At 34.6% G+C, this 18058-nt stretch overlaps 1 protein-coding gene across 3 annotated transcripts; it reads left to right on the top strand.

Annotated features, from left to right (window-relative positions):
• Window positions 1-501: 501 nt before the first annotated feature.
• On the top strand, window positions 502-11914 carry LOC141595342 (auxin transporter-like protein 4). Of its 3 annotated transcripts, none has more exons than XM_074415308.1 (9): window positions 502-921; window positions 1249-1457; window positions 1721-1906; window positions 2152-2264; window positions 2478-2661; window positions 2783-2880; window positions 5461-5668; window positions 6716-6973; window positions 11344-11914. In XM_074415308.1, the coding sequence occupies exons 2-9, from the start codon at window positions 1278-1280 to the stop codon at window positions 11575-11577; spliced, it is 1461 nt and encodes a 486-aa protein (XP_074271409.1). In that variant the 5' UTR covers window positions 502-921; window positions 1249-1277; the 3' UTR covers window positions 11578-11914. The 3 variants fall into 3 exon arrangements, with proteins under 3 accessions (XP_074271409.1, XP_074271415.1, XP_074271418.1); XM_074415314.1 differs by having other exon boundaries at window positions 505-694; XM_074415317.1 differs by lacking the exon at window positions 502-921 and adding an exon at window positions 926-1019.
• Window positions 11915-18058: the final 6144 nt, after the last annotated feature.

Raw genomic sequence — 18058 nt, 5'->3', positions numbered from 1 at the left:
AAGAAGTCTCACTTACCCAGGTTGGAATTTTAGTCTCTTACACTTGGTGAAAAAAGTAAATCTGGTTATCCAAGTCAAAGTACTAGTCGAGTAGGGACACAACGAGTTCAATTCAAGTAAAAATCATACCAACTTGTCGTCTACGACCAACCTTTACTTACCATAGCAAATTGATGTGAGTGATCAGGAATCTCATGTCATAAACAAGTAACCGGAGACTCTCGTTACCTGACAACCACGAATGAAAAAATCAAACTCGAAAGGTGTCTACCATCTACCCATTAACTTACGTTCAATATCGCAAAGAAGATTATCCAATTACCGCTAAAAAAACTCCTAACCAACCCCCAAAACAAAACTTACCATCTACTTTTCACATCAATATATCACATTATCACCTACCATCTACTTTTCATAAATCATACATTTAGTAAAGTTCATTAAATTGAATATTAGATATTAGATTTGATATATAATAAGTTGAGCGTGCAATAGATTAACATTATAGACAATAAAGTCTCTTTTTATATTTTTCTCTCTCAAAACCTACCTAAAAGGGTCACTACTCACTACTACTAGTTAATAGAGTGTATACTAATCTTTTAAGTATTATCCTTCTTTTAAGGAGCCTCCCTCTCTCTCTTCCCCTATTATTGCTCTTCTACTTTCTGCATATATTGGTGGCTCATTTAAGGTGCCCTTTTACTTGATTAAAGCAACTTGATTCCTTCCCATTTATTACCAAAAAAAAAAAAAAAAATTAAATATTTTTATTGGAAATTACAAAAAAATTTTATTTATAAAGGGTTGTTTTCATTTTCATAACATATCCATACTTCTACTTTTATCCTCACTATAATTATTCCCTCCTACATTCATTTCATTTTCTCTCTTCTACCCATATCATTCATCATATCTAAGGTTCACTTCATTTCATACCCTTTTCTTATTGTTTTTGTTTATTATTCTAAATTACCCGTCATTCAGAAACAACCTCTTTGTATTATCAATATACAAGGGTAAGATTGCATACATCTGACCCTTCACCCTGCAATTCGCGGGAGCCTTTGAGGCACTGTCATTGGGGCGTAGCCAGAATCGAAATTTTGGGTAGCAAAATTTCTTATTGTAATTAGTACCTTAATAGCGAGTGTTACCCTTTGCTACTATGCAACTACGAGTTGTTTGGTAACTTTCTTAAAAATATTGATTATTAATTTGTCGGTGTAATTTTTTATATATTTTCAGAAGGTATAGATCGAAGCTAGAGAGTGAAAATGTCTGAAAAGCTTGGAGAAGAAGCAATTGTATCGAATTTCAGTGAAAATGATAATAATAATAATAATAATGGAGATGCTAATATTCAAGATGATGATAATGCTATTTTTAGCATGAAGAATGCTCTTTGGCATGGTGGTTCTGTTTGGGATGCTTGGTTTAGCTGTTCTTCTAATCAAGTAATTTCTTTTTTCCTCGACAAATTCTCATATGAGACAGTCTCATGTTATATTACATTCATAATTCTCGAAATCGTCTTGTCTAAATTAATAACTACAATCGTATTATAATTCACTAAGCGGAAATCTCATCGGTAATTTAAATTTTTAAAAATTACTCGTATTATAGTTGAAAAATTAAATCATTGTAAAGGGTCTTTTAATTTACCCCGTAATTTATTTATTTATTTTCAAGATTCGCCACTGATATCGACTGTTAACAGGTGGCGCAAGTGTTATTAACGCTACCGTACTCGTTCTCGCAATTAGGAATGGTATCAGGAATAATACTTCAGGTGTTCTACGGATTTTTAGGGAGTTGGACAGCTTATCTTATTAGTGTCTTATACGTTGAATATCGTAGCCGAAAAGAGAAAGAAGGTGTCAGCTTCAAAAACCATGTCATTCAGGTTTCTAACTCATTAACCTTATTACTTCCTCCGTCCCATTTAATTGTATACGTTTTCTTTAAATACAATTGGGTTGAACCGAGGACTCATTTAGTTGGATACGTTTTTTTCAAGAAATGAAAACGGGATTTTGAAAAACGTATACAATTGGGTGGATCCGAAGAATTATGATTTTTCTTAATTTAATTTGTAAAGGGGTAAATTAATGAAATTAATTAATGAAAGAATGATGTGTTTTTGTGAAGTGGTTTGAAGTATTAGACGGATTATTGGGACCATATTGGAAAGCAGTTGGGTTAGCATTCAATTGTACTTTCCTGCTCTTTGGATCTGTCATTCAACTCATTGCTTGTGCAAGGTCAGACTCTGACTCTTTTCTTGGCCTTTTCTTGTTTTTTTAATAAACCGTCTCAGTCTAGTGGTCGAAACTTGGGTTCAGACATAGCATCTGATTAACCGAGTCTCTTAGTTTGAGACTGGTCGATTATGTGACGGTTTTATATCAGGTTATGTGAATTGGATTTATTCCAACATAAGTTTTGGCTGATAGTTTGGGATTATGAATTGACAGTAACATATACTACATCAATGACCATTTGGACAAACGGACTTGGACTTACATATTTGGAGCATGCTGTGCAACAACAGTGTTCATACCCTCATTCCATAACTATAGGATTTGGTCTTTCCTTGGTCTCGGTATGACCACGTATACCGCTTGGTATATGGCTATCGCTTCTCTCGTCCATGGTCAGGTATCAATTCAGATATTTTTTAACATTAACACGGATAAATAACTTTATGAATTACGACTATGTTAAAGATCGAAAATCGACTATAGCTTGATAGTTTCGGAATTGTATTAATGCGGTGTAGGTCGAAGGCGTAACACATTCCGGGCCGACGAAATTAGTACTGTATTTTACCGGCGCCACCAATATACTGTATACTTTTGGAGGGCATGCTGTCACAGTGTAAGCTTTTTAACCTGTCAATAATGATCACCTTATTTACATACTTTATCCATTGATTATTAAAATTCCATTTTATTTTTTTTAATTGAAAATTGGGATGAATTATTACTTTAAATAGAAAGTGTGAAAGAATAAATCATGATTTCAAGTGTGAGTGTTACCTTTAAAACATGCCCAGAAATGATATTTCGATAAGTTGTAATTAAGGACTACTTTGTTCGAGTAATATTTACTTGGCGGTTTTTCTAAAATGTACGCTTAGACACACATTAAAAAGCTAATAAGAAAAACATTTACAAGGTTATTTCATTAATTATGGTGAATATTAGTTTGTACATCAATTTTTGATGTTATATTATTAAGAATCTTTTTCTAATTAGCTTCTTATCGTGTCCAAAAAAACCGCTTACTTAGACTGTAACGAGTTTTATTAAGAGTCACTAAGCAGTAATCGATTCGTGATTAATATAGTCTTACAATAAATTATCTAATTATATGTAGCAATATCAGATCATACTGTCAAATAAAAAACAATGGTATTGAGTGGTTAGCTGTCTCCTTTAAGACGACCATATTCACTTTAAATGTAAAACGAGTTGAATACTGCCACATGAATATATGGAACAATATATAGAACAAAAGATTACTTCGTATTATTCTCTAGGTATTCTGCTTTTTTCCTCGTCGATCTATTTAATCCGTTTTCTATTTAAGACGGATTATTTGATATAAAATGAGTGGTAAAGTGCCCCCACATTGGTTCACAAAATTCAATCGGCTTGGTTAAGCAGCTTTTGCCGGGTTTCTCGGATTCCAATGGCTTAGTTGAGTACAAATTCCATTCCATTAGACAATATCCCTCTAATCAAGTAAAATACCCCCCACTCAAATTTAAGACCAATAATATATAGCACTATTATATGATTATTATTATTATTATTATTATTATTATTATTATTATTATTATTATTATTATTGACCATGTCCTTTCAAAAATCATATTATTGACTTAAAATATCCTACACTAGTACAAGTATAGTTGACTAGAATAATCATGTTCATTGTTCTCATTTGTTTGTTGATCATGGGATACATACAAATGCTACAAAACCAATGTCTTGAATCAAATGTATAACAAGTTTGGTAACATTCCCATAAGATTTTGTTGTTACCACTTAGTTTGTGAATTACTAATTCCAATACCTTTGTTACCAATAAGATTATTGTTTGGGGAGATATAATTATATATTAGTGTTTTTGAAATGGAGATATCTGTTTTATAGTTAAATGGGTTCAGTATTACACCATTTAGATATGCAAATACATAGTATTTAATCTGTTTTAACAATATAAGACGGATACTTTCGTTTAAAACAAGAATTTGTGATAATTATATTACAATATTTTATTAAGAGATGTGTAAATCATTAGCTTCCCATAAAAATGGTCCTTTGTTCCATAAAATACTCCTAATTGTCATTTTTTAATTGAGTTTTTTAAGTTTAGAATGTTAGCTTCAATAACATAGTAGTAATACTTTACAATGGTGTGTCTCAATCTTTTGACTGTTTGGATGTTTCAAAAGCTCATATAATTAACTAATTTCGATAATCTATGTGATAGATTGTAAATTATGCACTTTGTTCTACGAATCTTAAACTCTTAATCTTCGTATATATTTATTACAGAGAATTGTAGATCAAGGAGATAATTCACTTAAATCTTGTGTTGAATTGTTTAGTTTTAAGTCTCCTGTAATTTATGAATAAACCGTTGACAAGGTCTTAAGTTACATTTACAAACAAAATAACCAATTTTATTATCTCGTAAACCATGTTTTATGAAAAAAACCGTTGTAAAAAAATAATACTTTTAAATCCAGTCAAAAGAAAAAAACACTTTAAAATAAGAATTCTTTTTCAAAAGCAAAAGATATTCATTCATTACCTATAATTAGTGAGATGTTAGGTGACAATCAAAATTTGTCCGCATGACAACTTCTATACTTATGCTGACACCCATGTGTACTCTTGAATACAGTCCAAAATATCATGGCAATTTAAGTCAAAGTAGAACAAATCTTGATTATTATGCTTGTTAACTATATATAATCATTACATTATTTAACTTAAATGATACCTTATGATTAATAACCCTTTTAGTATTAGACCATCGTATAGTACGAGTAGGGGTGATAACGAGCTGAGCCGAGCATTCTGCTTTAGCATCTCATTTGCATAGATAGAACACGTTTTTTTAACTTTATTTAAGCATTCTGCTTTTATTTTATGGAAAATGATAAATACAGCCCTTAGGGCTGTATTTTAAGGTGCCAAAAAAGGAATGAAAACCTTAAATCAAGCATTAATGACATCAATTTACGCGTAATTGTGTCATAAATTCTCATAAATTCCTAATTTAATTCCATTTTGGTAAGTATCATTACCGTTATTTTATTTGTGTTATTTGACATGTTTTGTATTTAAACGAATACCCGTTTTAAATAAGAATTCGTGTTTAACTTAATGGTATGTTATGATTAATGAAATAATGATTGGAATAATATGGACATTATTACAGGGAGATAATGCATGCCATGTGGAAACCTCAAAAATTCAAGTACATTTATTTGTTGGCGACATTGTATGTATTTACATTAACACTTCCGTCTTCTGCGGCTGTTTATTGGGCATTTGGTGATGAGCTTCTTAATCACTCCAATGCTTTTGCTATTCTTCCTAAATCTGGTTTCCGTGATGCTGCCGTTATCCTCATGCTCATTCATCAGGTCCACTCCCTTTTCTTCCTTCTCACTATTCTTACTCACGTCTCGGGTTTCGTGTCATCATATATTTTACTCCGACACTTCACTTTAGTCGCATTTAGCTTGTCTTAAAAGAACGTGTCTGACATGACAAGATAGTTCGACACTTTATTATAGACTAAAAAGTTGAAAACTTAGCAGAAACGACGGTTTTTGACACGAGTCAGAAATAATTACAGTTAACGATTTTTGTTAAAAGAAAAGGGTGTGATACTATAATCGAAGAAAGAAGAATTTTACGATGACATAGTATTCCTGATATATGTATAATTTTTAATAGAATTAATATGGAATTTTCAAAAGTCAATGGAATATTAGATTACATAACCAAGTTAATTTCTCACTTTACTGTCAGATCTAGTACAGTACATCTAATTCTGTCAGTAAAAAAAGACTATTTTACTGACTAAAGTCTGTCTTACAGTTTGGTTGACTTTGATGGGTTTAACGTACAAATACGTTTAGTCGTACCACTTTTTTTTACGTTAAACTAATTAATACTTCAACAAGTGGTTTACTTAATTTTAAAAATCACTCTTCCATTTCATACTTACCATTGAAAAAATAAATACTCGAATTAAGGCGGATTGTTTCGACAACGGAAATAGTCAACCTTAGTTCAGATTGCTTACATTTTAGGCGTTTTAAAGCAACTAAAATGTATGCAATCTGAACTAAAGCCGACTGTTTGAAACGATCAGAAATGAAAATTACGTTCAATTTACCATATTTGATCTAGAAATTTATATTTCACATTTATAAGTCGAATTGTAATATTGTACCATGCATATTAGCATATATTATCAAAACAATAATAATAATAATAACTAATTGTACTCCAATGTGTGAAATGCAGTTCATCACATAATAAATTGCGTCTAAATTTACCATATTTGAACTAGGAATTTATGTTTTCACATTCATAACTCGAATTGTACCAAGCAAATTACCATAATTTTATCCAGTTGATAATGATAATAACTAAATTGTACTGTAATGTGTAAAATGCAGTTTATCACATTTGGATTTGCATGCACACCATTATACTTTGTATGGGAGAAAGTAATTGGAATGCATGATACAAAGAGTATATGTGTAAGAGCAATAGCAAGATTACCAGTGGTTATACCAATATGGTTTTTAGCTATTATATTTCCATTTTTTGGACCAATTAATTCAGCTGTGGGTGCTCTTTTGGTTAGCTTCACTGTCTATATTATTCCTGCTCTTGCTCATATGCTCACTTATCGATCTGCCTCTTCTCGACAGGTACGTCATATAACGCTACGGTTTCATGCTGTGAGACAGTCCATTTATATAAAAAATATTATTTATTGAAGCAATAAATAAATGGTGTTTTTTTTATATAAAAGGATCGTTTTACATGTAAGACCGTCTTTATTAACTAATTAATTTTTTTTATTGTTGAGTATATTGATAACATGGTGCATGTGTATCTTTTTTCCCATGTGAAATCATCATTATCATGTCCTTGCAAATTGCAATGTTAATACTTGAAAAAAAAAAGTGGTGTATGAGTTTGCTTAGAAAGTAGAAACTAGGGATTTGAGTAGATTACAATTCAACTATTATATCAATTCTTTTTATAAAGGTATTGAAAAGAGTCTTCGCCTAAATAGTTAAGACTGAAATATACTGAACAATAGGCCTAAACTTTAAATCCCCGTAGTACAACCCTAGCTTTGAACATTTTAGGAAGATAGAACAGAAACTTGGGTAATCTGAATGATAACATTTTTATGTAACTATCTCGTCATAATTAAACAAACTCGGGATTAAACAAGTTGTTTTAGGCAAAACCCAGTTCATAGACTATACATCTGAGGTAGTACCTCTTATTGTTTATTTTCCGAGTTTTATTTTAAAGTTTTTGAGTTCTGCTTTAGTATAAAGTTTTTGAGCACATTTACTAAAACATTACACTAAAAAAATATAATATTGCTCAAAAACTATATTTATAAATGGTAATATCTTTCGGAAAAAAATGTGTATATCTTCAAAAACTACTGAGGTTTGCGACTACCCGGACGCGTAATCCTTTTTCTCGGCAAAACCTTAACACCGGTTGTTTCGGGATCAATTTAGGAAGATGGAACCGGGTTTGAATGATAACACGTTTTTATGAAACTATATCCGTTAATTTAAACGGGACTCGGGATTAATTATGGTCATTATCTATCTAGATTAGCAAGTAGGAAGTGCAATAAATTAGTGATAAATCGGTATGATTCTGTGATTGATTTAAAGATACGGATTAATAAATTGTATTCCCTGATAACCACGGAGGAACATAAATGCAAAAGCATAAGAATCAGACATAATCTTTGAGGTTGCAGCAATGCAAGTCGCGGTTCAAATGTCATTACTGTCATCCTCGTGCCATTTTCCCCATTGCTTTAATTAGCCCGGCCCCTTTACCCTATCTTCTTCTTCTCTTTGAGTTGTCTATTTATTTCTGTCTTTTTACAACGGATAATTGAAGTACGGATTTTTATTATATCGGATTTTCTAACAAAAAGTTTAGCAATAATTTATATAAAATATACTACAATATAATATCACTTTAATACGTGTTTTTTTAGTTGAGTTTTTGATTTTTCAAACGGCACTTGGTCTAAACTTTATTTGGCTAATTGGCTTTTATATATTACGACTAGTTTATTGTTTTCGTTGAAATATAATTTGTGAAATAATTTATTAGAATAAATGTAGATTATTTATATCATATTTTGAGCTTAACCCTTCAAAAACAAAGATTATAGTGATATAAATATGTATATATTTGTTTTATTTTATTGATCGATCTTAATTAAAATGCATGTCTTCTGGATGTTAATATTTTATCATTTGCACCTTCATTTATTTAAATTCAAATGTCAGATATATCAAAAATGTTTGGTAAATTAGCTAATTGATATTGGTAAAATAAAATGCTTTAAACATATAAGTACTTCGTAACTTATTTCTTACATATTAGCCTAGGTAGCCATTTCGTTTCAGCTAGTTTATTTGGTTAAATAAGTTATTTATCAAATACTTGTACAAAAATAAGTTAGCTGAAATAAATTACATTAAGGCGTTGTTTGATAAACAACATATTGACCAATTTTTAGCATATTCAAGGGTTTTAGCATGTTTGACCAATTAATATGCTAATTTTAGTGTTTGGTAAACAGCATATTAAAACAGCATATTTGGGGTCAATATGTTGTTTTACAATATGTTGCTTACCCCCAATATATTGGTTAGCATATTGTAAAATAGGAAATTTTTCTCCATTTTACAAAGAAAAGTAACAATCTACTAATCGTAATCTGCCAATTACCAAACACTCAAATTAATTCGGTTAATTATAATATGTTAGTCAAATCTTCTTATAAAAACTGCCATTTATAATATGCTTATGCTGAAATTAATCCACTGTTTACCAAACAAGGCCTAAATGTATTGCTAACATAGCTTTAGATATGAAGGTGAATGCATTAATTTTGTAAAGAATATTCTAATATGAATTGACTAACATAAATTTCATAACATTGCCTCTTGGCCAAGTATTATTGTGTGTTAAATCAACACTCAATGCTCTATTTCAATGTATGGCTTTGGAAAAATGAAAACATTTGATATAATTTCATGGATTGCCTATTAATTGGGGATCCGACATATCCTTATAGCTCCAACACTTATACGGACATTTATTGAATTGTGTACATATGTGATTAAGAGATTAAATGTAGGTGGTGTGTCATTTTCATTTAGTTAGTTCATCAATTTGGTATAGTTCTAAATCAACTAATGTTTTATCTTGCCTTAGTTTGGAGCTTGGTGTGATAGGTTAAGTGAGTTGGCACTATTGACATTTTATGCACCACTAAATTTGACATGCATAATATGAAACTTTTGATACTCCCCTTATTCCACTGAATAGTTAACATTTATTTTATTTCCACTCACAAAGTAAAGTAAATATTAATCATTTACTGGAATAGAGGGAGTACCAAACATAGCTATTTACCCCTTTGAATGAAAGGTACTAAGGTTCTGTAGTTTCTATAAAATAGCTTTACGATAAGATGCTCTAAATTCATGAATTAGTGAAGATGATGTGCTTCTTACTAAAAATGTATGGTAATTAGTAAAAGTCATTTTAGTGAAATTATTTAATTAAAATAACACTTAGTAAGTAAATAAAATTTGTCCAATTTTCTATAAGTTACTTCATATATTAAACTTTGAATGGTAAAATATGGGAATTAAGGGGTAATAGCCATTGTGGAAACATATATAAGGAGTTAAGAGTTTCTTGAAACCAATTTCAAAAATAAAGAATCAGTTTCATCTATATATGGACTTTTACCATTAAAAAGAAATAAAAATTTCTATCATTAAGAAGAAATAAAAAGTTTTATGTTGAGATGTGGTACGAAATTCTACAATCACTATTATCGGAAAAATAGTCACTAACTAATGATTTCACTATTATTTGACTTATTTCCACTATGAAAAGCTATATTCCGTACTAGAAGTCACTAATCATAATTAAGAAAGTAGTTAAATTTCATTTTATATATGATCTCATGCTGATCTTAGCATGTGGTAATCACTATGAAAATCTAATTATTCCATGTTGTTAATGGAACCATATGTTTCCAATCCACCCCTTTCTTGATATACTTGAACCCAATTCGTTTTTTTTCAATTTGTTTATGTATTTATCTAAGAATCTTTTCTTTTCAAATGATTATGATTAGTTGTGATGTACCATTTTGATATTCGCAAATTCTCCCTTGTGACGGGTACTATTCCGTCACAAATACTGTTCACATTTACGACGGGTCAAATGTGATCAGTTTTTGAGAAAATGTGACCATTTTTTTATAAGTGACATTTTATGAACAGTACTTGAGTGGTTACATTTTATAAAAAAATGGTCACATTTGCCCGTCGTAAATTGTGACCGTCGTAAAAAAGTGGTCACATTTTATAAAAAAGTATTATCTTTTCATTGATTAGATATAGGTTCTATTCTCAAATAGTTTCTCCTCATGTCTTTAAAACTTATTGCTTATGGCATAAGAAATATTCATGCTTAAAAGTTATATTTTGTAGGACCCGATAAAAGTTAAAATTAAATATTCTCCTTATTTTAAAATGACTTTTTCTTTTTACCACTCTTTATCTTCTGTTGTTTGATATGATGATAGATTTTGCAGATGTAACTTAACTTAATTGGAAAGTTATGAGCAGTAGTACTCATGACTTCGATTCAAACCTCGTCATGCATTATAATTGCCCTTGTGGTTTCCTTTACACCCCAAAATAAAAAATTAATGATTGATTTCAATGGGTTAAATTCGACTTCTGTATTAACACAAAAATGATATTTCTTAAGGTGATTTTTTATCAATCAAGGTGTCTGCTAAAATATGTATTACCTCCATTTCATCCCGTTATACATATTTTATTCTCTTGTTCATTTACAAGTTTAAATAAGATCCAATAGGAAAAACATGGTTAAATTCGACTTCTGTATTAACACAAAAACTAACAATTTTTTTACCTAATATACCATGTTACCGTACAATACTAAAAATTTCCGTGGTTAAACTATTTTGCAGAATGCAGCTGAAAAACCTCCATCATTCCTACCAAGTTGGACAGCAATGTATGCAATCAACATATTCATAGTAGTATGGGTGTTAATAGTAGGGTTTGGATTTGGAGGATGGGCAAGCATGACCAACTTTATTAGGCAAATTGACACTTTTGGCCTTTTTGCAAAGTGTTATCAATGCAAACCCCCAACACCACCACCTTCACTTGCTCCCTCTCCACATTCCCACCTTCATTGAATTTAAATCTCTCTCTAATTAAATTCGATATATTATCCATCCGATCATCCATCCACCATGCGGATACAATGGGACCTAACCCCTCCGTATTTTGTACTATACAACATCCAAATTTATGACATTAGCATTATTATTTATTTTGTTTCTTTTTTTTTACCATTTGTATTTGTAAGTTGTAATGTCGGCCTTATTTCTTTTTTTTTTTTGAAGGATTTGATCTCCTTTTTTTTTCGATTGATATAGAAATTTAGATGTAGGGGTGTATTCAAGTGTGTTAATTTCTTCGGGAAAAAAAGCTTATATAGAAATATATATCTAGTTATCAGGTGATTTAATATGTTTTTTTGTTGAATTATTATTTTATGTTTTGGTATAATTTCGAATAGATAATGAGTTGCTGTCAGTCGATAGTGCAGCGATCATAACCAAATGAGCAAGACAAATAGCACTCAATAATAATTCTCTTACGCGGATTTAAATTTCTTCACCTTATCCTAGTATAGCTATAAAAAGTCAAATATTGCACAAAAAAAAATCACAAATTTGATTTAATTTGACTTTATGAAAACTCAATAACAATCAACGGCCTTATATCGAAAATGTACCCTTACATAATACATGCATCTGAAATATCGCTTTCTATTATTAATTGTTTCGGGGTCTACATATATAATATATGTGGACAACCTTAGTAAAATGTCATAATAAGAAGCATATTGAAGGCATCTTGACAGATTAAAATCATTTTCACAATTATAACAAGTTTTGTACAAGCGTGAATTAATTACCACAAATTCTTATTTATGAAAACATGGTCTTGTGGTTACTGTTTCAAGAAACTACCGCGAAAAGATAATTTAAAACTCGGAAAAATTAACTCAAACCGAAAAGGAATCGTAATGAATCGAAAATTAGGGCGTGATAAGGAATCGATTATATAAAAATGTGTTTTTGCAAACTAATTTGAAAAGGTAATGATTTTGGTAAAACGACGTAAAAGGATACGAAAATTATTTAATATTATAAAGATAAAAAAGACTGAAAATGGAAAATAAGTCATTTCAGGTAACTGATTTAAATGCATGCTACCCGAGGTAGCATTTCATTTTAGGTGCCTTATTTGACCAAATAAGCTACTTGCCAAACACTTGCAAAAAAATCAGGTAGCTGAAATTTTCGTAAAATAAGCTACTTTGGTCAAATAAGTTATCTGAAGTGTCGTGCCAAACAGAGCCTTAATCCTTCTTAAATAATGAAACGGGTCAAGTAAATGGATGGGATAACAAAAACAGAATGTCTAAGGAAAGGCAAAATATTTTCTCATCTACCTATGTACAGGGTAATCCACTACGGAGTACTATTTAACTCGTTTAAAACTTAAGATGAATACAAAGGAAGTTTGGAGTTGAACACGGGGCCTTAATGACATAAAATTTGAGGTCGTTATTATTCTCCATAATAATGGTAGGGAAGATGAAATTAGTCACAGTTCACATGGCAACCATGTTATGGTATGCCTCTTCACATTTGTAGGTCACGTGCCATTAATATGTGAATCAAGATTCGCTCTCCTTGTGTTATGGTCTATAAGACTTATGGCACATGTTTTCTCTTATCTCTAATTCATCAACTTCAGAGCTCTATATACTTCCATTTATACACTTTTAATGGCTAAATCACTTATTCATGTGGTTATTGCTTTTTGTTTATACAATATCGGCAACGCTAGTTATCGGCGTAATCAGGATTTGAAGTTGGTGAAAGAGACGTTAATGGTGTAATTAAGAATTAATTAAGATTTAAAGTTGATGAAAGAAACGTTAACGACGTAATCAAGATATAAAGTTCGGAAAGAAAAGACAAATTGGAAATTATTATAGTCTGAACTAGTAAAGTAACAGAGTGAAGTTTAATAATTAAGATTTTAAGAAGTTACATTGCGTAGGTGACAGGATCACCTTAATAGCACCTCTCATTTTGTCATTAGTTATCGACTTATCGTTATTCCGATCCACTAATTTTTATAAAAGATGCAAAATTATAAATTTTTAATTTATATACTACTCCCTCCATTCAACTCCACAAGGCCATTATGCTTTATCACGTTTGTCAACGCGACTTTTACTCGGCAAATATCTTTAGTTACGTATTTGCAAAAATTATAAAAGTTAGATATTTTTAATGTACTCTTAAAGACGAATCAAATAAGATCTCACATGAATATATTTTTACTTATGTATCGAGAGAAAATTGAAGTTGAATGTTCGATTGTGAATAGTGTGCAAAAGAGATAATGGCCTTGTGGAGTTGAATGGAGGGAGTAGTTAATACTCCCTCCCATCCACTATTTTGTTTCTCTTTGAAGTCGACACGAAGATTAAGGGTGGAGGGTATGTATAAATAATTAGGAATTAAATATTAATAAAGGAGATGAGTGGGGTTTGGTTATTGGAGAAAGGTAGAAATAATTAGATTTAAATATTAATAAAGGATATGGTGGGGTTTGACGGGTGGAGAGAGGTATGAGTATAATATTAATAAAAACTTTTTCAAAAAGAAAAGGGAAAGAAAACCTGAATAATCCGTTTTAGGAAATAGAGAAGAAAAGAGTGGATGGGAGGGAGTATTTGGTAGTCGGTACTATTTTCAAATTTAATAAAGTTTTACTTCTTTGTGTTAAAGTTTAAAATGTTGCATAATGTTGAAGTCTACACAGCCAAATTGCTCTAAACAATCTAGTTAATATATTTTCTCTCTCTATCCATTAAAACTTTATTTTTATGAAACGGTTACAAGCATTGAATCATCACAAGATTTAGTCCGGGCAGTTTATAAGAAATGGAAATATATTTCTTTTGAGAAAATGGAAAGAATTCGGACCGCTATTGTAGCATTTGCTTGCAGAAACTTCACATTAATTTTTTATTACCGTTATGGTTACTCGACTTACTTTTTTCTTTTGGCACTGTAAAATGGGAAATATTGCAAATCACCCCCATAATTTGATACTATGTGCAATCAAATCCCTTAACTTATAAGGCTCTGTTTGGCAAAACTACCTGAAAAGATAGCTGAAAACTGAAAAGCTAACTGAAACCTGAAAAGGTAACGGATAAGGTAGCTGAAAATTAGGAGCTGATAAGGTAACTGATTATATAAAAATGTGTTTGGCAAATTAGTTGAAAAGTAGCTGATTTTGGTAAAATGACGTAAAAGAATATGAAAATTATTTAATATTATAGAATAAAGGGTATAAAATGGAAAATAAGTCATTTCAGACTGATTTCTCAAATGCTACCCGAGGAAGATTTCATTTCAGTCTTATTTGACAAAATAAGCTACTTGCCAAAGACTTGCAAAAAAATTAGGTAGCTGAAATTTTGGTCAAATAAGCTTGATGGGGCATATTCTGCACCGCTGACCAAGTCAACATATTGAACAAGGTCAAAGATATCCACAGCAAGTCAACGACTTCGACAGCCTAGCCGATGCATCACATCGTTAGCCTGGGTCTCGCGTGACAACCTCGCCACCGGACATACCCGCATACTCATATCCAAGACCCTTTGGCGGTGAGTCAACATGGCCCGCCGGCCCGCCATAGGTCCCCGCCGAGGGTAGATCGATCTTTCCACCGCTAGCCACTTGGCCACTTGTCCACTACGTGACAAAAGGTGAAAGCCTATAAATACTCCTCAACCTTCATTGAGGAAAGGATCCCACAACTTAACCTAAATACACTATTCATCTGGTAATATCTTCCTTATCTCTCTACAATACATACCTAGCCAAGTGACACAACTTAATCCTTTAGGTTTACTGACTTGAGCGTCGGAGTGAGTACGCTTGGCACAAAGCCAAGCCCTCAGTTCGTTCATTGTTGCAGGAAAGGCCGAGAGGAACGATAAAGGCAAGAAGGGTTCAATTCAAGACATTATTCTACTAGCCACGGGTGGTAACGAAACTTGCTCTGTAATTACACCCGGAACAATTGGCGCCGTCTGTGGGAAAAGACACTAGAAGCTAGTCACACTCATTCCCAAACAAAAAAAAAAAAAACAACAAGAACCCACCCAAAAAGCTAAGAAAATGTCGAAACAACAAGACGCAGTCGTGACCGACGAAACCGCATTCCACCAGGATGATACTTTCAACAATTCCGGAGTCGTGCAGCCCTCCACCGGCGGAGTAATCCAACCAGAGTTCGGGATGCCAATAATACCCGACACGCCGCTGCCAACCAACCAGGTCACCATCATGGGACATGTGGTTGACGTAGCAAACCGAAAATGCTCCCCGGACCTAATCGATACGCCGGCTCACACTGTCACGCCGACAAGAGCGGTGGAAATCGTCCAGGAGACCAGGGCCCAAAACGTGACTCCGAGAAATTTGAACGGAGCACTAGGAGAAGCCGACCCAGTCAAGACGCCGGGGGAGCCCAAAGTGGGCGCGGTAGACCTAAGTCCTTCCCGCACTCGTGGGAGGACAGCGTCCCCGCCGCACGAACGAGGCTTACCCCAAAGGAGCCAGAGGAGTCCGACTCAACAGAGTTGGAGGAGAAGTCCAAGCCGAAGAAGGAGTCTTTCCCGCTACGAGGAGAGGAGCCGGATTAGGAATGCGAGGAGCCGATCGCCGCGTGTCGTTCGGCACGTGGTCAGACAGCCCCTCATGGCCTACGTCCTAGAAGTCCAGGTGCCAACTAAGCTCAAGTTGCCACCTCTATCATACAAGGGAGATAGCGATCCAGCCGACCACGCTGAGGCTTTCGAGTCTTACATGTCGGTATGGGAGCAGCCCGATGAGGTCTGGTGCCGAGTTTTCCCAACAACTCTACATGGAATGGCTCAAAGTTGGTACAAGGGGCTTCCCGACGGCTCGGTATACTATTACGCCGACATAAGGGACGCCTTTCTAGCCCAGTACTCTTGCAACAAGAGAAGGGCCGTGGAGACATCGGACCTCCTAACTATCAAACAGGAGGGAGGCGAGTCTCTACGGAGCTATGTGAAGAGGTTCGACGGAAAGGTCCAGCAGATTCGGGAAATCAATCCCGAACTGGCGGCCTTCGCACTGATGAAGGGCCTCCCAAGGGGAGATTTAAGAAATGAGCTCATCAAGTGCGGAGGCCCGGGCTTGACGCCGCGGAAAGTTGGCCGACCAAGCCATCAAGGTAGAGGACTATCACAAGACCGGGTAGGCCCCGTGTGAGGCCGAGCACTCGAAAAGAAGAGCGCAGGGAGGACAACCGGATGAAAGACGCCGTGACAACAATGGGTCACGGTCCGATGAAAGACGCCGTGAGAATAATAGGTCACGGTCGACAAGTCCGCTCGGAAACAAAGCTCGGCGGATGCTGGGGAGCTCGGGAACGTACTACAAAAAACGGTACGATGATCAAACCCCCCTAGTCGTATCGGCCGCCGAGGTCTTCGCTTTGAGCAAGAACGAGGGCCAGAGATGGGAAAGACCCCCTAGGCCGAGGAGTGACGGTGACACGAGCCAGTACTGTGAGTACTACGGCCACACCGGACACTTAACCAACGATTGCCGACATATGAAGGATGTCATTGAAGAACTGATCCGGAAAGGGAGCCTCGGCAAATATGTTGCTAGAGGCCAAAAACCAGATGTCGGCGGATCAAATAGCAAGTCCGTTTCTGAGCGAGTAGGAGTAGTCAATGTCGTCATCAGGGGCAACGAGAGCGGTGGGTCCGCTCATGGGCACAAACGGCACCTGGATGGACCTCATCAGGCCATCAACTTTGTGCCCAACACGCCCACCCCGCTCCCAACATCCCGATATGACCATCGGACGGGGAGGACTACGAGGAGTCATCGCTCTTCATAGCGACCCACTTACAATCCCCCCGAACATAGCCAACCACTTGGTGAAGAGGTGCCCGATTGACACAGCGCGCACACGAACGTTATATACAGAGAATGCTTTCTCGGCCTCGATGCGAAGGTTGAAGATTTGAGCCCCCGCACCAACCCGCCGTACGCCTTCTCCGGGGACGGTCCGGTACCCCCGGGGTCGGTCACCGCCGGTGAGGTTCGGCGAGGGAGGTGCGCCAAGAATGTTATGTCTCGGTCGTAGTCATCGACGGCACGTCCGCCTACGACGTTCTCATAGGTCGGGTCACCTTGAGCGAAATCGACGCCGTGATATCCATCCGGGCCATGACATTGATATATGTCTCGGACCGGGGGGAGGCGCATAAGCTCGTCTCGAAGAACGAGGAGGATCCCGGTTTATGGGAGGTTTACGCTAATGGCCTCTCCGCGACGAATAGCTCGAAGGCCGACATCGTTATTATCAGCCCAAACGGAGACGTGTTTGAGCACGCCTTGAAGCTTACCTCATTGGCCTCACACAATGAATCCAAGTACGAGGCGGTGATAACCGGAGTTGAGCTAGCTAAAACCGCCGGGGCAGAGCGTATCATGGTGAAGACAGATTCACTCTTAGTGACCAACC

The sequence above is a fragment of the Silene latifolia genome, chromosome 1 (genome assembly GCF_048544455.1).
Source record: "Silene latifolia isolate original U9 population chromosome 1, ASM4854445v1, whole genome shotgun sequence".
Classification (NCBI taxonomy): Eukaryota; Viridiplantae; Streptophyta; class Magnoliopsida; order Caryophyllales; family Caryophyllaceae; genus Silene; species Silene latifolia.
The sequence above is the reverse complement of the archived record's forward strand: the minus strand, read 5'-3'. Positions and strand labels throughout refer to the sequence as shown.

Coding starts and splice junctions, on each gene's coding strand:
- LOC141595342 (XM_074415308.1), top strand. CDS start 1,278: ATGTCTGAAAAGCTTGGAGAAGAAGCAATTGTATCGAATTTCAGTGAA. Junction 1,458..1,720: donor TTAGCTGTTCTTCTAATCAA/GTAATTTCTTTT, acceptor GACTGTTAACAG/GTGGCGCAAGTGTTATTAAC. Junction 1,907..2,151: donor TCAAAAACCATGTCATTCAG/GTTTCTAACTCA, acceptor GTTTTTGTGAAG/TGGTTTGAAGTATTAGACGG.